The 19,673-nt window shown below is 40.5% G+C and overlaps 1 protein-coding gene across 2 annotated transcripts in view; it reads left to right on the top strand.

Moving 5' to 3' along the window:
• The first annotated feature begins 4,406 nt into the window (after positions 1-4,406).
• CRTC3 (CREB regulated transcription coactivator 3) overlaps positions 4,407-19,673 on the top strand; it is a 107,126-nt gene continuing 91,859 nt past the window's right edge. Inside the window, exons 1-2 of one of the 2 annotated variants that reach the window (XM_079126831.1) lie at positions 4,407-4,955; positions 14,420-14,518. In XM_079126831.1, coding sequence (XP_078982957.1) covers positions 4,824-4,955; positions 14,420-14,518 — 231 coding nt within the window. In that variant the 5' untranslated portion in view covers positions 4,407-4,823. The remainder of the gene's footprint in view (positions 4,956-14,419; positions 14,519-19,673) is intronic. The other variant, XM_079126832.1, reaches the window with a different exon arrangement.

The raw sequence follows: 19,673 nt of genomic DNA, 5'->3' as shown, positions 1-19,673 counted from the left end.
TTTCTAAGGAATCTCCACACTGCTTTCCAGAGTGGCTGCACTAATTTGCAGCCCCACCAGCAATGTATGAGTGTACCTTTTTCCCCACATCCTCGCCAACACCTATTGTTGCTTGTGTTCTTGATAATCGCCATTCTAATTGGGGTGAGATGGAATCTTAGTGTAGTTTTGATTTGCATTTCTCTTATTACTAAAGATGTTGAACATTTTTTCATATATCTGTTGATTGCTTGTACATCTTCTTCTGTGAAGTGTCTGTTCATTTCCTTAGCCCATTTGTTGATTGGGTTATTTGTATTTTTGGTGTAGAGTTTTTTGAGTTCTTTATAAATTCTGAAAATTAGTGCTCTATCTGAAGTATGAGAGGCAAAGATATTCTCCCACTCTGTAGGCTCTCTCTTCGCATTGCTGATAGTTTCCTTTGCTGAGAGAAAGCTTTTCAATTTGAATCTATCCCAGTGGTTGATTCTAGCTTTTATTTCTTGTGCTATGGGAGTCCTGTTAAGGAAGTCTGATCCTAAGCCAACAAGGTGATGATTTGGACCTACTTTTTGTTCTATAAGATGCAGGGTCTCTGGTCTGATTTCAAGGTCCTTGATCCATTGTGAGTTGATTTTTGTGCAGGGTGAGAGATAGGGGTTTAGTTTCATTCTGTTGCAATGTCTGACTCTTTTTAAAAATTATAAGCCTGTACAATTGTTTTAAACAATTCACATGTATTTATTTGAATAAAAACTAAATTTAGGAGCTAGGCAGGGTGGCACTCAGGGATATCCCAGTGACCTGGAAGGCTGAGGTAGAAAAACCATAAGTTCCTGGTCAGTCTTGGCAATTTAGGTAGGCCCTGTCTCAAAATAAAAAGGAGTGGGATGTAGCCCAGTAGTAGAATGCTCGTCTAACATGTGTGAGTCCCTGGGTTCATTCTACAATGCCTTCCTCCCTTCCCCCAGTCTGCACCCGCAAAGGAAAACCAGTAAATGAAAAAATTGCAAAAAGATTATTCAGCATAATTTTTTTTGTAAAAATTTAAAACAAAATTTGGTATTCCATATGTAGTTATTGGAGCCAAGCATAAAAACATGAACAGTAGTGATACACATCTACTTGAGCACAGTAACCTCTGGAGAAGAGGGATAGTTATGTTTAATTTTAGTGTCTTTTAAAATCCAAGTTTATGTGGCAGAATGCCTTTTTTTATATACCGTATTTCATTTATTTATTTTTATGTGGTGCTGAGGATCCAATCCAGTGCCTTACCCATGGGAGGCAAGCACTGTACCACTGAGCTCCAACCCCAGTCCCAGCAAAATGCCTTTTTAATTAATTAACTTTTTTGGTACCAGGGATTGAACCCAGAGGTTCCTAACTGAGCAACATCCCCAGAACTTTTTATGTTTTATTTTCAGACAGGGTCTCACTATGTTGCTGAGTCCGGCTTTAAATTTTTGATTCTCCTGCCTCAGTCTACTGAGCCTCAGGGATTATAGGCAATCGCCACAGCACCCGGCTTAAATTTTTTTTTTTTTTTTATTGTAAACAAATGGGATACATGTTGTTTCTCTGTTTCTACATGGCGTAAAGGCATACCATTTGTGTAATCATAAATTTACATAGAGTAATGTTGTTTGATTCATTCTGTTATTTTTCCCCTTCCCCCCACCCCTCCCACCCCTCCCACCCCTCTTTACCCTCTATACAGTACTTCCTTCCTCCATACTTGCCCCCCTCTCTAACCCTAACTCTAACCCTAACACTAACCCTTCCCTCCCCTGCATTATGTGTCATCCTCCACTTATTAGCGATATCATTCGTCCTTTGGCTTTTTGAGATTGGCTTATCTCACTTAGCATGATATTCTCCAATTTCATCCATTTGCCTGCAAATGCCATAATTTTATCATTCTTTATGGCTAAGTAATATTCCATTGTATATATACATACCACAGTTTCTTTATCCACTCATCAATTGAAGGGCATCTAGGTTGGTTCCACAGTCTGGTTATGGTGAATTGAGCAGCTATGAACATTGATGTGGCTGTATCTCTGTAGTATGCTGATTTTAAGTCCTTTGGGTATAGGCCAAGGAGTGGGATAGCTGGGTCAAATGGAGGGTCCATTCCAAGTTTTCTAAGGAATCTCCACACTGCTTTTCAGAGTGGCTGCACTAATTTGCAGCCCCACCAGCAATGTATGAGTGTACCTTTCTCCCCACATCCTCGCCAACACCTGTTGTTGCTTGTATTCTTGATAATCGCCATTCTAATTGGGGTGAGATGGAATCTTAGGGTGGTTTTGATTTGCATTTCTCTTATTACTAGAGTTGTTGAACATTTTTCCATATGTTTGTTGATTGCTTGTAGATCTTCTTCTGTGAAGTGTCTATTCATTTCCTTAGCCCATTTGTCAACTGGATTATTTGAATTCTTGGAGTAGAGTTTTTTGAGTTCTTTATAGATTCTGGAGATTAGTGCTCTATCTGAAGTATGATTGGCAAAGATATTCTCCCACTCTGTAGGCTCTCTCTTCGCATTGCTGATAGTTTCCTTTGCTGAGAGAAAGCTTTTTAGTTTGAATCTATCCCAGTGGTTGATTCTAGCTTTTATTTCTTGTGCTATGGGAGTCCTGTTAAGGAAGTCTGATCCTAGACCAATAAGGTGATGATTTGGACCTACTTTTTCTTCTATAATCTGCAGGGTCTCTGGTCTGATTCCGAGGTCCTTAATCCATTTTGAGTTTAGTTTTGTGCATGGTGAGAGATATGGGTTTAGTTTCATTCTGTTGCATATGGATTTCCAATTCTCCCAGCACCATTGTTGAAGAGGCTATCTTTTCTCCATTGCATATTTTTGGCACCTTTGTCTAGTATGAGAAAATTGTATTTATTTGGGTTTGTGTCCGTGTCTTCTATTCTGTACCATTGATCTACATTTCTATTTTGGTACCAATACCATGCTGTTTTTGTTACTATTGCTTTGTAGTAGAGTTGAAGATCTGGTATTGCAATACCCCCTGTTTCACTCTTCCTGCTAAGGATTGCTTTAGCTATTCTGGGTTTCTTATTCTTCCAGATGAATTTCATAATTGCTTGCTCTATTTCTGTAAGGTACGTCATTGGGATTTTAATTGGAATTGCATTGAATTTGTATAGCACTTTAAGTAGTATGGCCATTTTGACAATATTAATTCTTCCTATCCAAGAACATGGAAGATCTTTCCATGTTCTATTAAATTTTTAAAAATTATTTTGCATTGCTGGGGACACAACCCAGGGCGTTGGCATATTAGGCAAGACCTCTACCATTAAGATACACCCCGGTCCTTAATTTTTCAAATTAATTAATTTTTGTTGTTGTTGTTGTGCTGGAGATTGAATCCAGGGACACTTTACCACTGAACTCCATTCCCAGCACTTTTAATTTTTGTTTTAAGGCAGGGTCTCAACCTCGAACTTGCCATCCTCCTGCCTCAGCCTCCCTAGTTGCTGAGATTAAAGTTTGCCACCGGAACTGGCTTTCATTTTTATTTATTGCGGTGTTGCAGCCGATATCTAGGGCTCCATTTTATCACTGAGTTGCATCCTCAGAAAAATGTTTTGATCTCTGTTTATTTATTATATCGTTTCATTTTTCGTACTGCGAATTTAACCCAGGGCATTTTACCACTGAACTACATGCCCAGCCGTTTTTATTTTTTGAGACAGGGCCTCAACTGTCAGGCTAGTCTCGAATTTGGGATCCTCCTGCCTTCAACCTCTCCCAGTCAGTGGGATTAGTAACCAAGCTGGGCAGATACATATTTAATTGTGATAGTGATGTGTGTGGGTGTTATATTAATGCTATTTTTGTACTTTTCTGCATGACTCTAATCCTTCCTAATTTACAAAACATAGACACACACTCAGGGACATTTTTATACACATCAACATTTAAGCTGAAAGTAAATTCTGGATTGAAGAAGGGGAAACCCACGGAGGCCACGGGGCTGGTTTTAAAAAGTGGGATTGGCACCTGCAGAAGCTGGGGTTTGGAGAGGCCACAGCGTCACCTGGGAAAGAGCCTGGGAAATGGGCCGGGAAATGGGAGGGAAAGGGTTGCACCCGGGCCGGATGGGTTCTGTAGTTCCTGCAAAAGTGAGATCCAGATTGAGGAAGATTTGGTGGTGGTGGGGTGGCTCCGAGAAGGCCTTCCAGGGAAGCAGACGAGGGAAGCGGGGACGGGAGGAGGACTGGCGGCAGACGTTAGGCCCCAGGCAGATTCAGCGCGCCCTCAACGCGGCGGTTGAGGCAAAGACTTCTTCAAGGTTAGGTGGCCCAAGTTTCACCCCTGAAGTTAAATCGTGGTGGTCCGAGCGGGGCAGGGTACGGACAAAACTCTTCTGAACCTGGTGTCAATCCAAAGGCCATCCCTACGGCCGGGGCATTTCCGCGAAGTGGTACCCCGCGCCTTCCGCACACCGCTCCCTTTTGCTCGGCTCTCCGGGTCTCTGAAGGCTGCGGGTCCTGAGCCCCGCTCCGGAGCGCCGGGTTGGCCCTCGGTCGCCCGCGTGGGGCCGGGCTGGCGGCGCGCGGCCGGGCCGGAGGCGGGAGGCCGGCGGGCGGTGGGAGGCCGGGCGCGCCGAGGGCAGGGCGGGGCGGGGCCCGGCGCGGGGCGGGCCTCGGAGCGCTCGCAGCCGCTCGCTGGCTCCGGGGCCGCGGCGGCTCCTCTGCCGGGTCGCGCCGGTCGACGGGCTTCGGGCGGCGGCTTGGGCGGCCTGCGGACGGACGGGTGGGTCGAGACGCAGGCCCGCGCCTGCCGTCTCGCCTCCTGCCAGCGCGGGGCCCGAGCCATGGCCGCCTCGCCGGGCTCGGGCAGCGCCAACCCGCGGAAGTTCAGTGAGAAGATCGCGCTGCACACGCAGCGGCAGGCCGAGGAGACGCGGGCCTTCGAGCAGCTCATGACCGACCTCACCCTGTCGCGGGTGAGGCCCGGGCCGCGCGGCGAAGCGGGGGCGGGCGGGACCCGCGCGGCGGGTGAGAGGTCGTGGGGCTGAGGCGACTGCGGGGCCGCGCCGGGGCGGCCGCGGCCTCGGCGCTTCCCCGCCTTCCCACACCCGCTTGCCATTTGCGATCTCCGAGGAGGTGGGAGGGTCGCCGGGCCGGGTGCGGGGAGCGGGGAAGGGACCAGCTCGGCGGAGGCGGGCGGCGGTGTGAGGGCGGCCTGAGCGGGAGGGTGACCTGGAGCGCGGAGAGGAAATCGCAAACGGCGCGGAGGCCGGACGGAGCCGGGGCAGTGGGGCTTCTCACTGCTCGGTCACCCACCACGGCCAGTCCCGCTGGACTGTGGCGTGGGAGGCCGCGGGGCCCGAGGGTCTCACAGGCTCCATCAGAGAAGCTCGGTGCACACAGCAGTAAATCCAGGGCCCGCCCGGAGGTGGCGAGGGGTCTTGGTACCACGATTAGAGTCTTGTGTCGAGTTTGTGGCTTTCCTCCCTTGCCTTGGAGGTGTTTTATTAGGTCCAGTTCGCTTTTTTGGGCTCCAGATATTTAGTGAGGGCTGACAAGGTGCACACAGTGGCTGATGACTGACGAGGCACCCAGAGGAATAAGTAAGGCTCTAGCAAGGACTAACACCTGGTAAGGTTAAATGACTGTTGATTGCAGCAGTGGAAGATGGAGAGCCAACAGGAGTGCCCGCTTCGACTTGCAGAGGAGGGTCTGCATGAGCGGTGCAGGCCTTGAGGATCGAGTGTTGACCTTGAAGGACCATAGGGAGGATGGGGGAGGATGTGCAGATGCTGAGGGCGGGGGTGAAGTGGGGAGCTCAAAGCAGAACTGCCCGCAGAGTTGCAGACTGGTGGTCTCCTACTCTCTTAGTTGAAGAGTTACTTTTTTTGGTCAGCGTAGTGGTTGGGAAAAAACTTTGAATCTGTTGCCAGTTCCCTCCCCTCCTCCATTGGAAGATTTTTACATAAAATCTAAATTTATTTATTTGTATTAAATTTTGGGAGAGCTGACAACACTAATCCTGAATTCTCCTGCGACAATCACCTACTGGAGCTGGGTGGTGGTTGTTCCCCTCAAATGGAGCATGAACCCTAGTTTGCTATAGTTCACAGCACTCCCTGTTTGAGTCCCTCAAGCAGGTCCCCCATGCTGAGGCCATTTATCTTATTTATTATTATGTTTTAGTGACGTTAAGGGGAAAGTGAAATATTTTCTGTACTTATATCACAATGAAAAAAAATCACACCTGTATCTCTCCATGGATAAAGAAGGTTGAGTATTTCAAGAAAATGTTTTCTCATGCCCTGATGAGCTTCATTTATTATGGTCTGGTATCCATAGGTGTTTACATTTGTGACCTTGGATAGATTGAGGGATGAGTTTGACAAGCTTAGAGCAGATTGAAAAGAGTGGGTGAATGAAGACTGAGGATTATTGTTAAAACCTGTAAATCATGTGTTGTTTAAATATTTATATTGTTTATGTACAAATACATGCAATATGTGTGTCCGTAACCAATTTCTCACCCAATTCATGAATCCCCTCTCACAGGTGAGGTCATGAGTAATATATAGATTTTCTCTTTTTTATTTTTGCAGTACTGGGGATTGAACCCAGGCCCTCACACATGTGCCAGGCAAGCTCTCTACCACTGAGATATATCCTTATCCCTTTTTAGTTTTGAGATTGGGTCTCACTGAATTGCTTCAAACTTTTGATCCTCCAACTTGTGATCCTTCTGTTTCTCTCTCTGTAGTAACTGGGATTATAGTATGTACCCATGAGCCTGGCTCAGACTCTTTTTTTTTTTGGTACTAGGAACTGAACCACTGAGCTTCGTCTCTAGCCTTTTTTATTTTTTGAGACAGTGTCTCACTAAGTTGCTTAGATTCCCACTAAATTGCTGAGGCTGGCCTCGAACTTGTAATCCTCCTGCCTCAGCCTCCCAAATTCTTGAGATTATAGACATATGCCACTGTGCCTGACCTGGATCAGACTCTTATAGGCAATTTTTTTTTTTCCCACAGATTCTGTGTTCACTTAAATTAGTTTGATTATATTACTCCTGTATATTCAAACATAAACTTGTATATAAAGTCCTTTGCTTATAGCTGTGAACAACCATAAACCAAAATGTGTGTATACAAAATTCAAAGTTACAAATGCAGTAAATCTAAATTAACCTTAATATGATAAATGCTACTTTGCTGTACTGAATTGAAGCTATCAGTGTGAATATTTTGAATTTACCACGCCTAAACAACAGACCCATATGATAATTCAGTCACTACTTTATTTTAATTACTACAAAATTATGATGTTACTTTGCCCTTTGCCTAATACAGAGAGTCATTTACATGTTAATTCTTTTGTTTTCTCCTTGGCCACTTGCAAGAAAAGTAATAGTACTTGGACCCTTTATGTTCATAAACATGCAAATGATAACACTAAATTTATCTACTAATATTTGCTGATTTAAAAATTTTAAGGGTTATTTTCATAAAGAAATCACAAAATTGAAGTACTCCTCAAAGAAAACTCAGGTTCCCCAAGCATATATCTATAAACATCCAAGAATCCAAAGATACTAACTAGAGAAGAATCCATCTAGTTCATAAATTGGTTGGCCAGTGTCCTGACTTCTGTTACTAACCCATGTCAGGCATAGTAATATCAGTGGACATCACTAATTGATCTAAATATTCCGATTTCTGCTCTGAGCTTATGTTGGGTTTCAAGTGTCTGTCTTCATGTAATCACAGCCAATCCCTTCAGAGTTGGACTTAAATCATATTCTCCAAGTAGGTGGGATGAACTATATTATTATTATTTTTTTCCATTCTAACTTTTGAGGTTTAGCCTTATCAGGATTCATTGGGAGATTTTTAAGAAGGGAGTGCTAGGAGGATTCCTCCAAAGTGATACCTGGGATAATAAAGAGAGGTAAGGGAGTAGAGGCAGCTGTGTCAGGGGAAAGACTATTTGTTGTGTTGTTCATTCATTAATGTATTCATTTGTTAGCACTCGAGTACCAACTATGTGGTTAATAGTGTGCGTGTGTGTGTGTGTGTGTGTGTGTGTGTGTGTGTGTAGGGGGGGTAAAGACATGATGCTTCCCTTTAAAGATCTTATTAGTTTGTTCAACAAATACTGAGTCCCTAGTATGTTTCAGGGGTTATAATGGTCATTGGGATTATAGTAGTGAGTGAACAAAACAGTTTGGTGATGGATTTTAGGATCTAGTGGGGAAGACATTTAACAAAAAAGGCCACATTTTGTTGAATGTTACAAAAGGGGAAATAGATGGAACTCTGGGCTTGTATGGTATGGGAGTCCTCATCTCTTTTGATGGCCTAAAGGATCAGAGGGCATGGGGAAGGCATTCGAGGGTGTATGTGTTAAGAGAGGGAGTGTTGTGTGCACAGAGAATGGTTCATTAGGGGAATGAGGAGGGTGATTTGATATGAGACTGGAGACTTTTCAGGGATCAGAATGTAGAGATGGGATTGGGGAGTTGATCCTAAGAACAATGGGAGGTCATTAAGGAAGTGAAACAAAGGAGATTTGCATTTTCCAAAGATCCCTCTAGCTCCATAATGGTGGCTAGAATCTAGAAAGAGGCAGCTGTAGAGAAACTACCATATTCCTCCAGAAGATGTTTTGGCATCCACTCAGATAGTGATAAGAAGGTAGAGAGGTGAACAGATTGATACTTAGAAAATAGAAAGGACCAGATTTGGTGAATGAATGAGGGAGATAAGAAAGAAGGAAGGCTCAAGGGTGATTCCTAGCCTTCAGACATAAGTTATTTTGGGTGTCCTTCATTAAGCATACACTGGCAGCAGAGTTTGGCTGTGAGGAGATGCTGAGTTTGAGGTGCCTGTGAGGCCAGTAAGTGGAGATAGTCCAGCAGGCAGGTTTTTACCTGGTCCTGGAGCTCAGAAGGAAATGCTGGGTTAACCATACACTTTTGGGAATCTTTGTGTATAGCCACAGAAGGAGATTCAGCTGCCTACGAAGAATTTGTAAAACAGATATTGCAAATTGGTGACCAGCATCTTGTTTTTGGCTTTCCCATGTATCTTGTTTTTGTTATCTTTGACCCTATGTGTGGATTTGTGTGTGTATGTGTGTGTGTGGTGTTTTGTTTTTTATTAGGGCCAGCAATGAGTATTAGGATTTTACATTAAAATCTAGATTCTGTCTTTTTTTGAAAAATGAGATCATTTGGTGACACACCCCACATTTCTACATGGCAGCTATTGCTGGAGCTGAATATTGCGGCCCCTGTAGATAGGGCATGTATGTGGTCTTCAGTTTGCCACAGTACCTGCCACTCCCTGTGATATTCCTCAGTGATTCCAGACTTCTTTACTTGCTTATCTTTTCTACCTGGCAACTGTAGGCATTTGAATTTGTTTCCCTCCTGTGAAGTAAAATATTGAAGAAGACCTAGGAGAAACCCCAGGAGCCCCACCATTTAAAGGGGAAGTAGAGGAGGAGGAGCTAGCAAAGCAGACTAAAGAGCAACCAGAGACAGCCAGGGGAGAAACACTGGGAAGATTATTGCGAAGAGGAGGGAACATGGGCCAGCTGAGCACAGTGTTGCTGGCTTGATCTGACATGAGGAGGATATGTCCTTTGGTCTAGTCATGTGGAGGTCACCAGTAACTTTGGTGAGAGTCACAGCATTCACAGCATGCTTGATGGATGGTTCATTGTGAGGCTTTGAAGATTGGATGAGAGAAAATGGTTATAGGTTAGAAACTTGTTAAAGAAGTTTGACTTTGAAGGGCACATCAAACTGGAATGTTGATTTGGTTTGAATAGTTGGGAAACTATTATTATTATTATTATTATTACTTTTGTTGTATTCATCATGGTCATCATCATCATCATTATTTTGTGGTACTGGGAATGGAACCCAGAACCCTTCTACCAGTAAGTCACACCCCCAGCCCTTTTTATTTTATTTTGAGACAAGGTCTCCCTAAATTGCCCAGACAGACTTTGAACTCATGATCCTCCTGCTTTAACCTCCCAAGTCATTGGGATTATGGGTATCAGCCAACATGTCCAGCTGGAAAACCCATTATTTTTATATTAAGGTAAATAAACCATAGAAATGTTATGGAATAGTGAGGCCTCTGAGAGAAGAGTGGAGAGAGGAGATAGAAAGATTAGGTTTGGGCTATATATGAGTGCTCTCCTTTGGTGGGCACTGGGCTAATCCCTTTGTGTTATCTCCTGTAGTCCTGAGAATGACCCTGTGGTCTGTATTGAGAACTTCCCTTATTTTGTGGAGGAATAAACAGAGGCTTAGACAGGTATAGTTATATGGCTGGTAAATGGCAGAACTAGGGATTGAATCTGCCTGTCATGTTAAATGCCTGTATACTCAAATATTTTTTCCTCTATAAGGAAATTCAGTTGTATCAGCAGTATTCATTGAAGTCTTCTGTCCCCGTTGAGTTGCTATGGCACTTTGGTAAAAAATCAGTTCGACCATGTATGTGAGGGTCTATTTTTGGACTCTCTTCTGTTCCACTGGTATATAGATCTCTCTTTTTGATAATAGCACACTATCTGGATTGCTTATGTAACTTTATAGTAAGTCTTGAAATCAGTTTGTCCTCTAATTTAGCTCTTTTTAAAAATTGCTTTGGTTATTTTAGCTAGGTCATTTGGACATCTGTAATTTTATAGTGATCTTGTTGATTTCTATAAAAAGATCTGCTTTTTGTTGTTTGATTTTTGTGCTGGGTTTTGAACTCAGGGCCTCAAGCAGGTTAAGCATGTGCTCTACCACTGGGCTGCACCCCCAGCCCCCTTGCTGGGATTTTGACTGGAATTGTATAGACTTTTGTGAGACTTTTCTAAAAAGGAATTCAGAAGGCTTCTGTCTCGTTTTATATAGTATTTAAAGAAATTTGGCTGAAGTGTGTGACCATAGGCCAAAGGTTCCTAATTCAAATTACAAGATGAAGTTGGTAAGGAAAATGAGTGCAGGGGCCAGGAATGAGATGATAAATGGTAGATGGTCTTGGGCCATAGTGAAGGAATAATAGAGTATACCTTGGACTTGGGCCAATCGGAGAACCCAAGCCCTGTCTGAGTGGCCTGATACTTCAGGGCTCTATTCAGTGTTGCCATGCAAGCATATAGGTTCAGTGTTGTTTGATCTTTCAGTCAAGAGAAGTTGGAAGTCTAGATTTTTATGCAGTCTCCTACTTTTTAAAATTGAAATTTAAACATTGAGTGGGTCAGCATTTTGTGACTCAAGTGGGACTCTGTCTAGGCTGTCAGTCTGTGACCTCTGTCATAGGTTAATCAATTTTTAGTCATTGTTTTCTGTCATCTGTAAATATAAAGGTGTTAAAGACAGACTGAAGCCAAGGTGTGGTGCTGCATGCCTGTAATCCCAGTGGCTCGGAAGGATCGCAAGTTCAAAACCAGCCTCAGCAAAAGCAAGGTGCTAAGCAGCTCAGTGAGACCCTGACTCTAAATAAAATACAAAATAGGGTTGGGGATGTGGCTCAGTGGTTGAGTGCTCCTGAGTTCAATCCCCAGTACTGTCCCCACCCCCCCCAAAAAAAAAAGACAAAGACAGACTCATGTTTCTTTCTAGCTCAATGATTCTGAATTTCAAAAGAGGAAAATAAAAATATAACTCAAAGTTTTTAGAGGTAGCTGAGAATGTCTACATAAATAATAATGATTTGAGATGTTGTCCAGAGCTTTACATTTTATACATCACTACATCACTATCTTGTGTCATGTCTTTTTTTTTTTTTTTTTTTTGAACCAGAGATTGAACCCAGGTACACTTAACCTCTGAGCCACATCCCCAGCCCTTTTAAAAAGTTTTATGAGACAGGGTCTTGCTAAGTTGCTTAAGGCCTTGCTAAGTTGCTGGGGCTGGTCTCGAACTTGTGATCCTCATGAGCTGCTGGGCTTATAGGTGTGCACCACTGTGCCTGGCTATGTCTTTTCTCTCTTAATTCTTACATCATCTTTATGAAGGAGGCACCAGAATAATTTGGCCAACCACATGAGAGCTCTAGGTTACAAAGTCAGGTCTTCATATTCCAAATCCATTGTTCTTTTTACTATAAGACAACAGTGTTTGAAGGTTCTGGAAATAGGTCCCTTGAGAGGGAGAGCAGGTATGGGGCACTGTGAGAGGGCCTTGAGTTCAGTTGAAGGCAGGTCCCTGACTAGAGTTAGAATTTAGCTTGGTTAAAGTACTGAGGCTTTTGGGTAAAGGTTGAAGCTTTTGTGAGAACTTTGGAGGTAGGAACTTTGGCACATGATCATTTTAGTAAGCCAATACCTGGTGTACTACTTATTGACATTCCATTAAGTTTTTATACAAGTGAATAAATGGATTGATTGATCCTTTGAAGAAGGAATCAAAGGCTTTAGATCAAGGTGTTCAAGAGTTTTGTCTGGAGAATTTCAAGAATGAAGTCAAATGCTTCTGGTAAATGCTTGTAGAATGTTTTAAAATGTCTAGGATTTCATTTTATCTTTTCTTTTTTTCTTTTCTTTTCTTTTTTTTTTTTTTTTTTTTTTGTGGGAGGTTGTTAGGGATTGAACCCAGGGTCACTTTATCACTGAGCTACATTCCCAGCCATTTTTATTTATTTTTAATTTTGAGACAGAGTCAGCTAAGTTCCTGAGGCTGGCCTTGTACTTGCAATCCTCCTGCCTCAGCCTCCTGCATTGCTGGAATTACGGGTGTGCACCACCACACCTGGCTGTGTGGGATTTCTTTCACTGGGTAGTGGAAGGGGTAAAGAAGAAATAAGATTGAACCTAACTTGGTAATCATTGAAGCTTTAAGATGGACAAGTGGGATTTCATTATATGCATCTCTATTTTGTATGTATTTGCAATTTTTTTGTGATAAATATTTTTAAAAATTAGAGAGCTTCATAGGCTCAGCAGTGCATTTACTTCACTGACCTTTTTGTGAGTCTGTAAGTAGTGTGGTTGCTGAGGGAGAAATGGGACAAAGGAAAAAACTGTGGCAGAAATAGGAATGTGGACTTTGAGTGAGGTAGCTGTGACTTGACCTTGGGTAAGTCACTGAACTTCTTTGAGTCTGGGACCCCAGGTCAGTAAAAAAACAGAGTAATGTGCTCTCCCTGGCATGGTTGTAGGGAAGGTTAGGGATGAAGTGGAAAATCAACTGAGGTCAGCACCCCATCTATCTGAGGAGCTCAGGTCTGGTAGTTTTTATTATTTTTAACAAACAGTAATGAAAGAGTTAAAAATCTAACTCAGGCTCTCATCTATGACCCCTTTCTTCCCATATGAATTATAAGTACCAAGGTTTATGTAACCACAGAGCTAATTTATTATTTTAGAAACAGAACTCACCAAGACAGACTGGACAACTTTGGGGTTTTTAAGAACTGTAACTAGTTTACTGCCTTTTGAAAAGTGATATAAGAAAGGACTTACAGAAGAAAGGCTTATTAAATCAGTGGGGTACTGTTTTATACCTGTTGACTTGGCTTCCTTCAAAAAATCCATATTCAGGGTAGATTTCATAAAAATAAAGGGAGATTTGTAGAGGAAAGGAACCAAGTGGAGGGAGGCAAGGTGGGGAGGGGAGAGTACTGTGGAGTGATATTGGCCAAATTATATTGTTATATTGTGAGCACAAATGAATATGTAACAATAAATCTCATTATTATGTACAACTGTAATGCACCAATAAAATGTGAAAAAAAAGTAAAAAAAACTATATCCAGAGATTTAGCAATTGCTCTTTGAAATGTGTTCTAAGACAGTGATTCAGAAGAAGAAATATATGGCTACTAAAAATGATTATGTAGCCAGGCATATATAGGGGCATACCTATAATCCTAGTGACTCTTGGGATACTGAGGTGGGAGGAACAGCCTCAGCAGTTTAGCAAGACCCTGTCTAAAAAAAAAAAAAAGCTGAGGATTAGTTCAGTGGTACTGTCAAAAAAGGGGGAAAAAAAGATTATGTGATAGCATAGAAAAGACTTATAATGTAAGCACATAAGATTGTAATTATGATCCCAAATATGCAGTTATTACAGATGAATGTCAATGGAGACTGGGAAAGAGCATAGAATAAGGGTTGTAATAGTGGCTTAGTTTTTAAGAAATTCTTTGTTGTTGTTAAAGATTGTGCCTGAAAGCCTGCACATACACACTTAAAGACCTTGCAAGAGTACCTTACTGTCATGGCATGTGGGACATTTGGATCATGGGTAGGTTCTTTCCAAAAATGGAGAAGTAATCAAAAACCAGAAAGCACCGGAAACCTGAAGGTTATGTTAATTTAAGTAGTGAAGAAATTGAAACCAAGACTCATTCTTAGACCTTTCCACTACAGAATACCACATTTTGATACCTGCTGTCATCTCTGAACAGTCTTGAAACCGTTCTGTTTCCAGGTTCAATTTCAGAAGCTTCAACAACTGCGCCTTACACAGTATCATGGAGGATCCTTACCAAATGTGAGCCAACTGCGGAACAGTGCTTCGGAGTTTCAGGTACCTCCAGATATGTACTTTCTTGACGCTGCATGGATTGTAAAAAGATAGGCAAAGATTATCTCTAAAAAGATTAGATTTTGAAGGATAAACTGGGCCTATGCACAGTTCAGTCTTATTCTGGGAAATCTATCATTATTCTCTTTTGTAGTTTCTATAGTACAAGTAATGTTATTTTACAAATGGCCAAAGACAGCACTGTCCAGTGAAGAGTGCTTGCGTAGCATGCACTAGATCCTGGGTTTCATCCCCAGCACTGCCAAAAAATAAAAGATAATATTAACCACAAATGTAATTTGGAATTTTCTAATAGCCACACTAAAGAAAAATAAACTATAGAATTAATTTTAATATCATTTAAATAATTTGAATAATAACTTAAGCCATCCAAGATATGCTCATTTCAACATGTAATCAACATAAAAATATGAGATGTTTCCCATATTTTTTTTTGTACTAAGTCTTTGAAATCTGTTGTGTATTTTAAGCTTAAAGCACTTCTCAGTTTGGATTAGCCATATTTCCCTATCTTCATGTGACTAATAGCTACCTTGTTGGATGGCATAGGTCTAAGGCATAGATAAGTGGTCTGTCTGTATTGTCTCTAGCTTAGTGCAGTGTCATCATATGCTTTAATCATTTACTTCAAGAGCCTTCTGCAAAACAATGTGGAATAGATGTTTCAGTCAATGGTATCCTGGTACTGTTGTTAAGATTTGAATTGGACCCACTGATATCTCAGTCTCTGAAAAAGTAGGAGCTTGTCATTGTAGTCACACAACTTAAGATTTGGTGTCAGCCTTTAAAGTGAAGCATAACTTGATTCCTTTGGATGCCTTTCCATTTTTAAAGCACAGTCTTTGTTGTAGAAACGGGGCTCACTTTTTCAGTGATAATCATATAATTTTGGAGCATTTTGGATTTCAGAATTTTGAGTTAAGAATGTTCAGCTGGCTAGATCTATGCTTATATTCTAAATTCTGAAAAGTTCTGAAATCTTGGACACTTTCAGTTTTAAGCATTTTGTATAAAGAATACTTAACCTGTACTGTTTTTTTACTTTGAAACAATTATAAACTTACAGAAAAATTGGGAGTACAGTATTAATAACATTTTCCCTTTGAGAATAAGTTGTTGACCTAATGCCCTATCACTCCAAAATATTTCAGTTGTATCCTACAAGCAAAGATATTGTACTATATAACTAAATACAGCCAAAAAATTAACAGCAATACATTATTACCTTTTGATTCTCAGACCTCATTCAGATTTTACCAAATAGCCTCTTACTGTCCTGTATAATTGGGTCTAATAAGACCCAGTTCAGAATTACAGATATTTAGTTATTATTTTCTACAGTCTTCTTCAATTGAATAGTTTTTGAGTCTTTTATTTTTTTAATTTATTTTATGTATTTATTTATTTTTTGCAGTGCTGGGGATTGAACCCAGGGCCTTGTGCTTGCGAGGCAAGCACTCTATCAACTGAGCTATATCCCCAGCCCTATTTTATTTTATTTGTTCTAATTAGTTGTACATGACTGTAGAATGCATTTATACATTTTGATAGATCATACATAGAGTGTAAATGTCTCATTTTTCTGATTATACATATTGCAGAATTATTTTTGACATTAAAAATTAATTTTGACCGTTGTGACCTTGCCACTTTTGAAGATTGCTCACCAGTTATTTTGCAGAGTGTCCCTCAGTTGAAGTTTGTCTGTTGTGTCTTTGTGTTTAGATTCAGATTATGCCTCTTTGGCAGGAATAACACAGAAGTGCTGTTGTTACTGTATCCAATAGGCACCTGATTTTGAGTGGTTAACTGATGAGGTGCCTTTCTATCCACTGAGGTGGATCTGTCACACTTCTCTAAAGTAATTCTCTTCCCCTTTGTGATGAGGTGGCACATCTTCGTGAAGTGATACCTTCTGTTGATATTCATTAAACTTTCAATTTACTTTTATTTTATTTATCTTTCAGTATGGTTTTATGGTTTCCTATTTTATTTAATGGATTTTAGTCTGTAACTGTTATTTTCATCTCAGTGCTTACATAATCCCTCATTAAGCTGATAGTTCCTCTTCCAAACAGAAAAATTCTTGACATACTGATGAAATAAAGGAAGTCCCAGAAACCCAGATTTTTTTTTTTTTAAAGTAAATCTCTTTGGGGTATAATTTACAATTTACTTTTTTTAGGTATACAAATCTATGCCATATAATCACCACCATAATCAAGATACAGAACTGTTTGTCACCCAGAAAGTTCCCTTCTGTCCCTTGAGAATCAACTTCCACCCCCACCTTTAGTCTTTGGAGACCACTGATCTGTAGTTTTGCCTTTTCCAGATTGTCCTGTGACAATCAAAAGTGCATGAGTCCTTCTACATGTGTCTGTGTGTCTGTTAGCAAATCTTCCTCTTTCTTCTTCTTATGAAGATACCTTCTCTTATGAATTTAGGGCTCATGCCAATGCAGTATGACCTCATTTTAACTTGATTACATGTACAAAGGTTCGATTTCTCCCTCCCTTCTCCCTTCCTTCCTTCCTTTCTTTCTTCCAGTAGAATTCCCCTCTGCTTTATTTTAACTTTTTTAGGCAGGGTGTCCCTAAGTGACTTAAGGCTGGCCTTAAAAAAATTTCAATCTTCTTGCTTTAACCTCCTGAGTCTCTGAAATTATAGGTGTGCTTAGTGCAAAGTTTCTCTTTTCAAATGAGATCACTTTCACAGGTTCTGGGGGTTAGGACTTAAACATATTTAAGTTCTCCAGAAACATAATTTGGTGTGGAACATAATTCAACCTACTACATTGCTTTTGTCAGTTGTTCATTCCTTTTATTACCAATTAGTGTGATATGGATGTGTACAATTTGTTTACCCATTCATCAATTGATGGGCATTTTGATTGTTTTCCACCTTTTATTATGAATAAAGACACTATAGCTGGGTGTGGTGGCACACACCTATAATTCCATTTACTTGGGAAGCTGAGGCAGGAGGATAATGAGTTCGAGGTCAGCCTCAAAAATTTAGTGAGACCCTCAACAGCCTAATGGGACCCTGTCTCAAAATAAATAATAAAAGGGGAGGCCAATCTCAATCTCAGCAATTTAGAGAGACCCTGTCTCCAAAAAAAATTTTTTTTAAGGGACTGGGAATGTAGCCCAGTGGTAGAGTGCCCTTGGGTTTAATTCCAGTACCATTAAAACAAAACATACAGACAACAAAAAAGCCAAATACATCCAACCCAAAATAACGTGGTTATATTATTTCATATTTCCACTAGCAAGGTGTGAGAGTTTCAGTGTATATTTTCCAGTACTTAATGTATCAGTTTTTTTTTTTAAATTGTGGTTAAAAAACATGATATTTATTATCTTAATCATTTAAATTCAGTGGCGTCAAATACATTCATATTGTTGTGCAAACACTCTCCAGAACTTTTGGATCTTTCAAAACTGAAACTCTGTACTCATTAAACAACAGTTCTGTTTCTCCCTTTCCCAGCCTCTGGCAACCACCATTCTACTTTCTTTCTCTATGAATTTGACTACTCTAGGTTCCTCATGTAAGTGAATCATATACCATTTGTCTTTTTGTGACTGGTTTATTTTACTTAGTATACTGTCCTCAAATTTCATCCATGTTGTAGCATGTGACAGGATTTCCTTCCTTTTTAAGGCTGAATAATATTCCATTGTGTGTATCTAGCATATTTTGTTTAGACATTCACCCACTTGGATATCTTCCACCTCTTGGCTGTGGTGATCAGTGCTGCTGTGAACATGGTGTACAAATACCTCTTCGAGAGTCTGCTTTCAATTCTTTTAGAGATATACCCAGAAGTAGAGTTGCTAGATCATGTGGTAGTACAATTTTTAATTGTCTCAGGAACTGCCTCATTGTTTGCTATAGCAACTTCTTCCCTTTACAGTCTCTCTCATAGTACACAGGGTTCCATGTTCTCCACATCTTGGCCCATACTTGTTACTTTCTGTGTTTTATGTTTTGGTTCCTCCCAGTAATAGCCATCATTAATAGGTGTGAGGTGGTGGTATTTCAGTTTTAAGTATTTTGGTTGTTCTAGTACATGTGTAGTGGTATCTCTTTGTGTCTTTAATTTTGCATTTTTCTAATAACTAATGATGGTGAGCATCTTTTTGTGTATCTTTTTTAGTAAAATGTCTCTAAATCTTTTCTCCAGTTTTTATATTGAGCTGTTAATTTTCTTCTTATTAAGATGTGAGAGTTCTTTATATATTTTGGATACCAGTTCTTTATCAGATATGTGTTTTGCATATATTTTCCCCAGTATGTGGCTTGTTTTTTCATTTCCTTAACAAAGTTTTGGAGAGCAGGATTTTTATGTTTTGATGGAGTTCTGTTTATCAATTTCATTCTTTTGTGACTTATGCTCTTTTTGCCTTATCTAAGAATTCTTTGCCTAACTCATCATGATTTTTTCATATGTTTTTCTAGAAGTTTTATGTTTTGCATGTAGATAATAATGAGTTATCTTTGGATATGAGACCACTCAGATGTGGTTTTGGGTTGTTTTGGCACCATCTGATGAGAAGACTTTCCTTTTCACGATGAATTGCCTTGACATGTTTGTTGAAAATCAATTGACAAAGAGGCCAACTTAACTATCTTCAGTTATGTGGCCTCTTTGTCTATCGTTTTGCTAATCTAATACTACACTATCTGATTACCATATCCTTTTTTTTTGGTATCAGGGATTGAACCCAGGGGTACTCAACCACTTAGCCACATTCCCAGCCCTATTTTGTATTTTATTTAGAGACAAAGTCTCACTGAGTTGCTTAGTGCCTTGCTTTTGCTGAGGCTGGCTTTGAACTCTCAACTCTCCTGCCTCAGCCTCACGAGCTGCTGGGATTACAGGCATGCACTACCATGCCTGGCTGACTACTGTACCTTTATAGGAAGGTTAGAATAAGTTGGTGAGAGTTTTTCAACTTTGTTCTTTTTTAAGGTTGCTATTATGTATTTTATAATAAGTAAATATTCATAAAATTTTAGAATCAGCTTGTTGATTTCCATTTTAAAAAACCTGCAGGGATTTTAAATGGGCTTACATATAGACAGGTTGGGGAAATTGACATCTTAATAATATGGAGTCTTTAGTCTT

This window comes from Sciurus vulgaris (genome assembly GCF_902686455.1).
Source record: "Sciurus vulgaris genome assembly, chromosome: 2".
Classification (NCBI taxonomy): domain Eukaryota; kingdom Metazoa; phylum Chordata; class Mammalia; order Rodentia; family Sciuridae; genus Sciurus; species Sciurus vulgaris.
Note: the sequence above shows the minus strand (reverse complement) of the source record. Positions and strands in the feature narration are given on the sequence as shown.